Source organism: Cebidichthys violaceus, unplaced genomic scaffold, assembly GCF_023349555.1.
Source record: "Cebidichthys violaceus isolate CVI_PGR_0920_01 unplaced genomic scaffold, fCebVio1.0.p SCAF_12, whole genome shotgun sequence".
NCBI lineage: Eukaryota > Metazoa > Chordata > Actinopteri > Perciformes > Stichaeidae > Cebidichthys > Cebidichthys violaceus.
Window position 1 is genome coordinate 16,158,440 of NW_027176285.1, and position 12,145 is coordinate 16,170,584.

Sequence of the window (12,145 nt, forward strand, 5' to 3'; positions counted from 1 at the left end):
AGGATTAGTGGTTTAGCTGCCCCTCTATGCTGAGGCTTTAAGGTGTCACGAACCGTGCAAAAAGCTCAACATGAAACTTCCAGCAGCATTAATATTCAGCCTTACAGGGCTAGTAATAAATGTGAGCTTATGGATGTTAGCTTGCTGGAAATGTAGCTCAGTATTAAAATAATTTAGTCTCGTGCCAATGTATTATTCAGGGGTTGGATGTGGTCTATACTTCAGTTTTATTAAGCCCAGAAAAATACGAGGTGGGTAAAGAGAAAATGTTTTTATAGACCAGCTTTTAATTAATACAAAAATATCTCTGAACACTAAAGATGAATTCAGCCGTTTGGTCTTAAACACAAATAAGCATCAATTTATTCAAGCCTTTATTTCCACTGTGCAATAAAACAGTTGTACAGGGTTTCATAATGATATAATAATTCAGGCCCCAGAAGCAGAAGTGTGTCACAGGTTATGTACTCATTACCACTGAGCCACTCTAATGAGAGTGATGATAGATGTTCTTGTTTTCAGGGACTGGAATCCTGTGTAGTCGTCTTTGTTTAATTACTTTAATTTATCACAGCTTGGCGGTGCTGTAAAGATCCTTCAGAAACAGCATAACAATAAATGGAGTAGTCATAAGTCCCCAGTGCACAATATGGTCTCCTTGTCTGGAAATGTTTCCCAGCTGGTAGGGATCGAGCCCCCGGTACCTGACACAACGGACCATACAAGGGCCGCTACGCCTCCCAACGCGAGTGTGGGACTCGTCCTCACTGTTGGAGTGAATATTGTGGCTCAATGTTCGCAGCAGCAACACTCAAAAACACCTTCAAATGCAGAATCACATGCAACATTGAGGCACATTGTTGTGCCGCATCAAGGAGCAAATTACTGATACTACACCAGTGCTGGAGCTAAATCACAAGAACACATTATAGAAATAGTATGTTTATTATAATGGTATTACTAATAAGGTGTCACCAAGGACATGTTGTTGCTGAGGCGTCTGCTTCTTCCTTTATTAACTGCATGCATCATAGCAGGAACAAACATCAGAGTAACTGTTAACATTAATAACAGCTGAACTTCATTAAATTGTTCCAGTTCCAAGGCCCGGGTTTTTGTGCCTCATTAACGTTCTAAGATACACCTGTGCTGTTCCTGCCACCGCAAAGCAAAAAGACCTCCAAGACCCGCTGACACGTCTCCTTTCCTTCCCTGCTGTCGATACCACGAAGTGACTGAGACAACATGAGGAGAGTACTGAAGTGGAGGAGACAGAAGGGGAGTGAGGTTAAGTGGAGGGCGTTTAAGAGTTGTTTTTTTTTGCAACGTCATCATCAAAAATGGACCTCTGCCAACGATAAAGTGGTCCTATAATAACTTGCAGCTCAATCAACAGTATGCAGCCTCACAGCTATGAATAGTAAACAAACATTAAAAGTTAGGAAAGTACACTACCACAGTAAAACATTTACACAGAGAGTTTCTACAGAATCAGTTTCCTGATTCAGTGTTTCAGAGTATATGAAAGGAGGAGAACGCCACCACAAGTCGATTTGCTACTCGCAGTCTGCCACCTGCTGCTGACAGTGTATATGGCATTGACTGTTCATGCTGTGTGTCTTTATATTTGTCTGAATATGAAGCTGATACACAGTACACATGGCTATGGTGTTATTGTTTGCTGTCAACATTGTTTCATCAGTTAAATCCTGTACATTACGTCAGTGTAAATATGTCTTTTCGATCAAATTTCTAAAATAAAACAAATCACCAGTCAAAAAAATATGTAAAAATGTTTCACTGAAAGCAATGCTGCCTTTTTCAAAAAATACCTTGTTGAACATTCACATTCATTTTCACAGTTCCTATTTTTTATATTTGCATTTTTATATTTAATATTTTTTACTCTGTTATTGGTATTTCTTTACCATAAATGCTGTAGAGAAAAAATAAAGTAATTATCTATCTATCCAATCATACCAAATAAATCATGCATAATGCATATTATTAGCTGCATGCAATCAAGTATTTATAACGTTATAAAAGCTAATTGTTCTACATTAAATTATAGCTTAATCACTGTGATTAATGTGTTAAATGTGTTAAACTGTCAGGTGTGCAGCATTTCCGACGGCACTTGAAGGCAACAGGTGAGATGCATTCACTGTTCCGTTCAAGACCACGATCTACGTCACAGCCACCATGTTGGATCAGGAAGTAGGCAGAGCCGATGCAGGAATCCCGAGCTGAGCTCACCGTCAGCGTTTATTCGATCGGTTCCCCCCGATCTCACCTTTCTTCTGTAACATTCAGGTTACATGCTGCGCGGCTTTCCGGGCTGTCGAGGTAGACGCATTTCTTCGGATTTGATCGTTTTGCAGCACCAGCGATGGCCTCCATCAAGCAGAGAAACTCGGGCCTCGTCCAGCGGAGGACCGAGGCCATCCGCAGCGCCGCCGACAAGGACAGGGACTCCGCCGACGAGGAGGACGAATTGCGCCGCGGGGAGGAGGAGGACGACGACGACAAGGGGGACTCGAAGGAAACCAGACTCACGTTGATGGAGGAAGTGTTGCTCCTGGGCCTCAAGGACCGAGAGGTGTGTGTGTGTCTGTGTGTGTGTGTGTGTGTGTGTGTGTGTGTGTGTGTGTGTGTGTGTGTGTGTGTGTGTGTGTGTGTGTGTGTGTGTGTGTGTGTGTGCTGGTTTTAATCCGTCAACAAGGCTATACAGCTACATCAACGTCAGCTAACACAATGTTTACTTTGCGTTAGCAAACGGCTAAAAAGTTTGGATTTCGGCAAAATGTCGGCCATGTTGGCTCGAACACAACGGTTGGCCGAATCCTGGTGTAAAGGTGTTGAACTGGTTAGGTAGCGTCACGTCGAGTAGCGCTAGCTTGTGGTTGATCGGAATGTGCCTTACGGTGATATTAACACTTCGTTACAACATTACGGTGTCGCTACTAAACCGGTTTGCTTAATGAAGTCAACCACCCCGACCTTACGTGGACTAACCGGAGCACTTTATAGTCGCTTGTTGGCAGTTTTCTTGACAGCTTGCCAGCAGCGACGTGTGGCTCCTTTTCAACCTGGAAGTAATTCCTAAAATTCCAACCCACACGTCAGCTAACTTCAAACACGCGCTGCTGCACCTTGGCTGATTTTTTTCTTCTCCTTCCTCCTCCTTCTTCCTCCTCCTCCTCCTCAGGGCTACACTTCTTTTTGGAACGACTGCATTAGTTCCGGCCTCCGCGGGTGTATGCTGATCGAGCTGGCCCTCAGGGGGAGGCTACAGCTGGAGGCCTGCGGGGTGAGGCGGAAGAGCCTGCTCTCCAGGAAGGTGAGAGAAGCTGTGGTGGTGGGATCAGATGTTGGGAGGGATGAAGTGGAGGACGAGCCCTGTGTTCAGGCCACCGTGTTCAAAATGTTCTTACACACTACAGCTGTTCTTTACATGAATCCCGTACCTTTTTAAAAGAACACACTATGAGTGTATATATTGGAAAAGCAAAAGATTCGCGTTTTTTAAATAAAAGCCGTAGCCTGAGGCGCTTCTTCTCTTCAATGTGTGCTGATGTGTTGTTGTTCCTGTTCGCGCAGGATGTGAGTGTTGGCACAAGTGACTCTGTAAAGTGACTCCAGTTCAAATACGTGTTCCCCGTGTTTGCCAAGGTGATCTGCAAGTCTGACGCCGCGACGGGAGACGTGCTGCTGGACGAGGCCTTGAAGCACATTAAAGAGACCCAGCCGCCAGAGACCGTCCAGAGCTGGATCGAGCTGCTGAGCGGTGAGAGGGAAAAAAACCAAACTGTGCATTCAAATGCTCATTATTCCACCTGTTGGACATCAGTTTAGTAGCTGATTTGTTTTGCTCTCTGTGTCGTCACAGTTCAGTTGACGAAGAGTTTATGGGGATTTCCGTTAACGATACATTCAATAATAAGCTTGGAGCAGCAACATTAACATTATTAAAATAAAGCAACATATTGGCCGTGTGGCCTCGGTGTGTGATTCAAGGACCTGAAGTAGATCTCCTGCTGTCTTTTAGGAGAGACCTGGAATCCCCTGAAGCTGCACTATCAGCTGAGGAACGTTAGAGAACGTTTGGCCAAAAACCTGGTGGAGAAAGGTGTGCTCACCACGGAGAAACAAAACTTCCTGCTGTTCGACATGACCACACATCCGCTCACCAACAGCACCATTAAACAGGTAAGAGGCGGGGCTCTGTTCTGGGAATCTTGTGTGGCGTAATCGTTTGAAAAGGATTCAAGGATAGTCTATAGCACAAAAAAAACACGACAAACGAAACACAAACAGGAATGCATTCCACCACGTTGTACGTCTTTTGAAATTGCTTCCGGAGGAATGTGAGCGGTAGCAGCAAGAAAAACAATTCTCTATGCAAATAATATGGCCGACATCTTAACAGGCCAATAAATGTGTTTCGCAACATGTTGAACTCCTTTTTTTTTTTCTCCATGTAGTTTCATGCATGTACTGGCTTTTAAAACTCATGTCAACGTTGCCCACAGCGCCTCGTCAAGAAGGTCCAGGAATCTGTCCTGGAGAAGTGGGTCAACGATCCTCACCGCATGGACAAGCGGGTTCTGTCCCTGATCCTTCTGGCCCACTCGTCCGACGTCCTCGAGAACGCCTTCGCCCCGCTGCAGGACGAGCAGTACGACCTGGGCATGAAGAGGGTCCACACCCTGCTGGAGCTGGAGCCGGAGAAGGAGAGCGCCAAGGCCAACGTCAACGAACTCATGTGGGCCGTGGTGGCCGCGTTCACCAAATGAGGAACGCCCGGTTGGTTGGACTGGAAGATCTGGCTACGGTCTGTGTTATTTAATTGGTTGAAGGACTTCACGTTAATGAGACAGACTTCACTTTAATGAGACAATCTATTTTGGTTGGGGAGCCTGTTTGTACATCTACTCCGGATGACATTTTTGGTGGCAATCCGTATTAACCCAGTGCAATCTGATCGGTGGTGGGCTTCACCAAGCAACGTTTGGTTGGTTGGAACGAAATAAAAACAAAAACCGTCCGGCTGCGTTTCACACGGCGAGGTATATTATCTGCTGCTGGACGCACGAGTAATCGACAGCACTACCAACGGACGGGTCTCTGTTCACGTTAGATGACATCAAAGAACGAGCGCAGGTGGCAGCAGTAGTCCTGGTGGATATGAAGGTTTTTGACTGGCGGGGCCAAGATTCCCTTCCTCACCAAGGGAACATCATCGCTACTTTTTTTTTTTTTTTTTTCTTTTTTTTTCCCTTACAAGGTCTGGCCAGAATCAAATCCTGGTCTCCGTTCCCCCCCCCCCCCCCACACACACACACACACACACACACACACATGCTTATGCAAGGATGGAGGTTAGCTCTCGATGCTCTTCAGCAGGTCTCCTGCTTCCACCTGTCAGGAGAACGTGTTTCAGGGTTTCTGCTAGATCAGACCACCTGAAGAGTCGCTCTGTTTTCTCGTTCTCTTTCCTCCTCTTCTTCCTCACTGCATTTTGAGGAGGAGGTGGAGGACAGGAGCACATGCTCTCCGGCCCGCATCATTCGCCCTCCTGACCTCTGACCCAAGTGAAGAATTAAACCCAGAGGCTTGCGGAACTCTTCATCCTGCTAGTTGCAGCGGGTCCATTCTGTGTTTACAGAGCGAGACTAGTCTTCCATTTCTATTTATGTTGCTAAGCGATGCTGACGGTAGCCTGCCATTTATCAACTACTTTGCACAGTCGATAGGAAGGGTCGCGTTTGGAGTGTTTTATTGGGTTGACGAAGGTTGAAAGTTATGAACCTAAACAACCATGGGTTAAAATAAGATCTCATTTATTTTGTCTACAGCTCTTGATCTTTATGAATACTTTAAAATCATTCCTCTGGGTATACATATATATATATATATATATATATATATATATATATATATATATATATATATATATATATACACATATATATATATATATATATATACACATATATATATATAGAGAGAAAGCTAAGTGTGAGTCGTCATGAACCTCCTACACTAGATTTACATCGTGACCATCGGTGGCTTCTTACACAAACGGGGTGGGAGATGTTAGCCTAATGGGCTAGTTTAAATTCAGAAGAAGGGTCGATTCACCCAAGGTATAAAAATGATTCGTTTAGCTCTGGTGGTATCTATCCGTGGAGGTAGTCTGGGCTTTGTTTAGGTTTTGAAATGGAACTTTTAAGAAGCTCGTCAAGCAGTACAAAGCCTGAAGCGACGTCTGGAGTCCCCCCCACTAATCCACAGTCTTTACTGTGAACCGTTTCCTTAGAAGAACTTTGCACTAAAGATATCATCTCTGAAGTCTCTCGACGTCTTCTGTGGATTCACTAGATGCCAACAGAGGCGAGTGAAACTACGTCTTTTTTGTGATGTGGGTGAACCGGCCCGTTTCTAAAGTCTCCCTCTTGCTATATATTGTATCTCTCAGTTTGTATGTCATGTCATAATTAGATGTTATTTCTATCTGGTAGTTATATTGTTTGATACATGCAGATTTAGGGTTACTTGAGCCCCGGACGAGTCGTCGGTGAAGACTGAAACTGTTCCAACGACACGCGATCGGTGAGGAAGTGGGCCGATCTGGGACCGCTTCCGTTTCAACGCGAGAGGGTCGTGAACATGGTTCCGGTGTGGTCGGATGGTTCCGGTGTGGTCGGATGGTTCCGGTGTGGTCGGATGGTTCCGGTCCGGTCGGTGCGCCCTGCGTTCGGAGATTGTTTCACGGTGTCCTCGCAGTTCTGTCGTCTTTCATTTTCCAGCAGTAGGTGTGAAGAACTGTGGAGATGCGTCTACAGCACAGAGGACATGCATGCTATGGGTGGAGGGCTGGGGAACTCGTGGATGTAGCTACGGAGGAAAGGCTTGTATGTAATTATTAGTCATTTTAATGTGTGCGATCTAATGGACTTCAATGAAAGGGATCTTCTCTCCTATCCTCTATAATTCTGTATGCTTTTGTATTACCACACAAAATAAAGTAAGGATCCTTTAAGTGCCTGAATTTAGCACTGTGTTGCTGTTGTTTTTATTCCATATATATATATATACACACACACACACACACACACACACACACACACACACACACACACACACACAGAGGCAGTATGGATTTATTTCATCTGTTTTTGATTGAGTTTTCTACCTTTGGATCTGTTAAATAGTCACTTCAATAATCATATTTATCATACAAATAACATCAGGTGCTTAGTCTGTTTTATCACAGTCATCTTGTCCTGAAATGAAATGATGGGTCAGTCAGAGGAATAATGATGAAGAAGAAGAAGAAGAGGGGTGGATTGCAGTAACGTGGGACACCTGAGCTCCAGCGGGTCTTCATCAAGCTGTCAAAATCACATGACCTCTCAAATGTCTAATAGATTAGGGTGGAGCAACCTTCAAACAAGAGGCCGTGTGTGTGTGTGTGTGTGTGTGTGTGTGTGTGGACCACCCAAAGGTCAATGACACCGTGTTCAAGTTATAAACAACCCGGCTAGAACTTATCACGGTGCTTTAATGATATATTTGTGTATTTATTCATTATAATATGAGTATATTATAATACATCCCTGTTTGAATGGTATGAATGTGTTGTGTGTACAGTATATGTGTGTGTGTGGTTGTGTGTACATTACGTGTGTGTGGTTGTGTGTACATTATATGTGTGTGGTTGTGTGTACAGTATGTGTGTGGTTGTGTGTACAGTATGTGTGTGTGGTTGTGTGTACATTGTGTGTGGTTGTGTGTACATTGTGTGTGTGGTTGTGTGTACATTGTGTGTGTGGTTGTGTGTACATTACGTGTGTGGTTGTGTGTACATTACGTGTGTGGTTGTGTGTACATTACGTGTGTGTGGTTGTGTGTACATTACGTGTGTGGTTGTGTGTACATTACGTGTGTGTGGTTGTGTGTACATTACGTGTGTGTGGTTGTGTGTACATTACGTGTGTGTGGTTGTGTGTACATTACGTGTGTGGTTGTGTGTACATTACGTGTGTGGTTGTGTGTACATTACGTGTGTGGTTGTGTGTACATTAAGTGTGTGTGGTTGTGTGTACATTACGTGTGTGGTTGTGTGTACATTACGTGTGTGGTTGTGTGTACATTACGTGTGTGGTTGTGTGTACATTACGTGTGTGTGGTTGTGTGTACATTACGTGTGTGTGGTTGTGTGTACATTACGTGTGTGGTTGTGTGTACATTACGTGTGTGGTTGTGTGTACATTACATGTGTGGTTGTGTGTACATTACGTGTGTGGTTGTGTGTACATTGTGTGTGTGTGAACTGGGGAGTTTGTCTTTTTTAGAGTCAAGTTTATGTTAAAGATAAACGTCTTGAGTTTAGAAAATAGCAATGATTTTCACAAACACAGATATTTAAGTATTCACATCACTTTAATAAAGCAGTTCCTCTTAATTATACGCATATTATTGATTATTACAATGGACGTTATTTCAGATCATGGCAAAGGAGAGACAATAAGACTTTATCATGACGATCCCACAAAGACATTCAGATTGTCTCAGACAACCGTTTCTGTTATAAGTTTGAAATATGCATTTTCATTTCTTTTTGGTTTGATTTGAACACAGTGATGCTTCAGGAGTGATGGTGTTCAATGCATTAGCTTCACATCACGATGTACCAGACTTATGCAGATAAAGTAGGAATATGAAGCTAATTTACTCCATGTTTCATAAAAGACCAAACCATTCCTCTAAGTGGCAAGAAACCGATTGTTAGCTGCAGCGCTACAGTCATTAGCATTCCCCCCTATAGCCCACAGGACCAGATACAAGACACATTGAATGTCTTCAAACAGATGATAGAGCACAACATGCGTAAATGTCCATATATACAGAAGTATGCATGGAGGACATGTGATAGTGAGCATCTTTCGGCACATCGCTTCCATTCCAATGTTCCACGTTAGTTCCGGTCACCGAGGGTCTCGACGGTATTCCCACACATTTGGTTTTCTCTGCAGAGCTCCGGTCTTTGAATACGACAGCAGTCCTCTGACGGTCGCCATGTTTCCACGAGCTTCCGTCTCACTCGTGAGCCTCCAGAGGCCGAAGACTCTTCTGCTTTGGCTTTGAATGCACTCTTCCAGTTTAGCGAAAAAAAATCCAATTCCTCTTTCGTGTACTTTGACATCGCGTCTCACTTGATTTTAGTCACAGTCTTGTAGTTCTTGATCAGTATTTCCAGCAGTTTGAATCTCCAGAAAAGCCCGTCTCCAACCCGACGTAGCTCATGTGCGCAGTGATCAATCGTGGCGTCAAGATCTGAGGGCAGAGAAGACACACCGGTGTTTTGAGTATCCATGATCTAATACACAGACACACACTTAAGGTCAAGTTCAATCAAATCTTCTCAGATACTCACCGTGGCCGGCCATTCTCATAGTGCTTCTGTCTGTTCGGAAAAGAGAATTGAAGCTTTTGAAAGGTTCAGTTTTTCGTCTCCGTGCTTTTAAAGCTGTGCGGTTGTGTCTCGACAAGAAGGAACAGGTTTGAACTATTGATAGCAGCCCTGAGCTTAAGTACTGTTGGGTTAGAGTGACGTAACTTCGCGGCTGAGGAATCCCCGTCAGCCGCGGCCAAGTTCCTCCCACATGTAGGCTGACTTCTCTGTTTACCGTATTGTTATGAGGCTGCTTTAATCTTTATTACGTTAACCGTGGACCTGTTGTACACATACAGTACATAACACATCCCTGTCCCATGAAGCTCTGATCAACACAAGCATGCTGATGTGAGCACATGTTAGAAACATACCGAGTTAATTGATTTATCGTGATGTAGTGGTTTGACCATATAAGGACTTTCTGTAAACACAAACACACTAAACACGTATGAGGTCACGAGCAGCTTTGCATAGAAAGCATCAACAACTCTCCTGCTGCGGTGCGTCATGTGAAGCAAGATTTCAACACGACACTCCACGTTGTCCAACAGACACAGGCTGAACGTTTAGTACTAGCGTTCGCTTATATAATGCACCATAAAGTTTTATTGTATGCGCAACATGTGAATGCACAACAACAGTTCGCAGCCCCAATGGGCTGATAGTGAAAAGGCATTTAGACACAGTGGTTGTTATTCAGAAGGGAGAGCATGTTCATAACACTATAGTGTCAGGGATTATGTAAACATAAAAACAACTGGATATTCACAATAACCGCCATGTCATGTGATCAACACCAGTGAAGAACCACGGTGTTCTTTGTGCAACTGTTGACGATTAAAGAACGTCAGAGGAAGACGTCCGCCGGCTGCATTCATCCAACATCAGAGAGGTATTTCATTCAAACAGCTCAGCCTCTCATTAAGCTAGGGTGGAGACCGAAATACACCATGAGCTGACTAACGGTTCCTAACGTCAACGATATATATCATATGTGTGTGTGTGTGTGTGTGTGTGTGTGTGTGTGTGTGTGTGTGTGTGTGTGTGTGTGTGTGTGTGTGTGTGTGTGTGTGTGTGTGTGTGCATTGCATTTTGTTCAAACTGCTGTGAGTCGCCCCTGAATCAGGATATGGAGTGAGCTCTCTAAACACTGCACAGTGCAGCCATCGTGAGCAGGTCGGGGCATGCCTCTCTTCCTTGCAGCAGACATGGGGAAGTACCAAGGAAACTACAGTCAGATGATCTGAGCGGCGCCGACAATAGATCCATGTAGGGTGACGTGTTACAGAACGACAGGGAGATGAGGAGGCTCACAAAATACTAAAGGTTTGAACAATAAGTACATATAAGGAGAAAGAGCGACGACAACGTAGACAGAAGTTCATCCATGACACTATTGAAATTTGAACGTATTATAAGTTCATAGATATCAAAAACCTGAATGTCTGAGTTACAGCCATTTTCTTATCCTGCTGTATTATATAAACTATAATGGAGTATATTGCAAAAAAAGAGTCCCGTGTGCCCAAAGACTACATATCATAAGAAAGCTCACTTTTCAGCCAAATGGTTTGACTGATTTTGAAAATGGCTGGGTGAAGTAAAAGTACCAAAACATTCACGTAAAAATACTGCTTTACATGGAAAAATACAAAAATATAATCAGCAAAAAGTAACGTAAAGGCGTAAAATACTACTTCATATACTACTTCATATGCAACATCTGAGGAGTTGTGATTTGATTAATGAGGTGGGAAAGAATAAGTAGTTTCTTTGAATTTTCCTCTAATCTTTCCTTTTTCTTTTTTGAATATTAGACAATCAGGCTTCTGGAATGTATAGGATACATTGAAAATGTACTTATACCTATTAACTGTGGTATGAATATAGTGGAGAAACAACAATGCAGTGAAGGACAAACTAGTTCACCTGGTGTGCACAAAGCTCACATGGTTGCAAAAGGTGTGGTCCTCTCTGCTGATAGCAGCGCTGAAAAACGTCGTCCCAGATCGTCTTTTATGGTCACAGCTTACATAGTGTGAGAGAGGGAGAGAGAGAGAGAGAGAGAGGGAGGGAAAGAGAGAGAGAGAGAGAGAGAGAGAGAGAGAGAGAGAGAGAGAGGGAGAGAGAGCGAGAGAGGGAGATAGGAAGAGAGAGGGAGAGAGAGAGAGAGAGAGAGAGAGGGAGAGAGAGCGAGAGAGGGAGATAGGAAGAGAGAGGGAGAGAGAGAGAGAGAGAGAGAGAGAGAGGGAGGTTGTTCTCAATAAGAACTTGCTTATCAGAGTAATTGTACATATGTAATTCTTAGTCATGTGATTCAGCCTGTCATCACACATTTGTGTTGTTGTTGTTGTTGTTGTTGTAAGGAACATTTATTGTGTAAGATTTCTCTGGAAATAAACTACCTGCCTCCTCCACCACTCTGTGAAAGAGGGGCAGGTAATAGGAAGGTGTGTGTGTGTGTGTGTGTGTGTGTGTGTGTGTGTGTGTGTGTGTGTGTATGTGTGTGTGTGTGTGTGTGTGTGTGTGTGTGTGTGTGTGTGTGTGTTTTTATAGGGAAAACATCAAAACTAAACTAATGTTTGTCTTTTAACAGGTTAGCTGGAACTAGCATATATCTAGTATTTTTTTATATATATATATATATATATATATATATATATATATATATATATATATATA

General features: G+C 43.5%; 1 protein-coding gene and 1 long non-coding RNA gene across 2 annotated transcripts; one reads left to right on the top strand and one right to left on the bottom strand.

The window, feature by feature from the left end:
- The first annotated feature begins 2,205 nt into the window (after window positions 1-2,205).
- Window positions 2,206-7,058, top strand: LOC137869366 (Golgi phosphoprotein 3-like). Its single transcript, XM_068706747.1, has 5 exons — window positions 2,206-2,599; window positions 3,209-3,340; window positions 3,673-3,787; window positions 4,049-4,209; window positions 4,533-7,058. Exons 1-5 carry the CDS (start codon window positions 2,390-2,392, stop codon window positions 4,794-4,796), a joined length of 882 nt encoding a protein of 293 aa, XP_068562848.1. The 5' UTR covers window positions 2,206-2,389; the 3' UTR covers window positions 4,797-7,058.
- Window positions 7,059-8,429: 1,371 nt separating this feature from the next.
- LOC137868709 (uncharacterized) lies at window positions 8,430-9,552 on the bottom strand. Its single transcript, XR_011102239.1, has 2 exons — window positions 9,443-9,552; window positions 8,430-9,342 (listed from the first exon to the last, which is right to left on the bottom strand). It is a non-coding gene; the product is annotated as an uncharacterized lncRNA (long non-coding RNA).
- Between the last annotated feature and the right edge of the window lie 2,593 nt (window positions 9,553-12,145).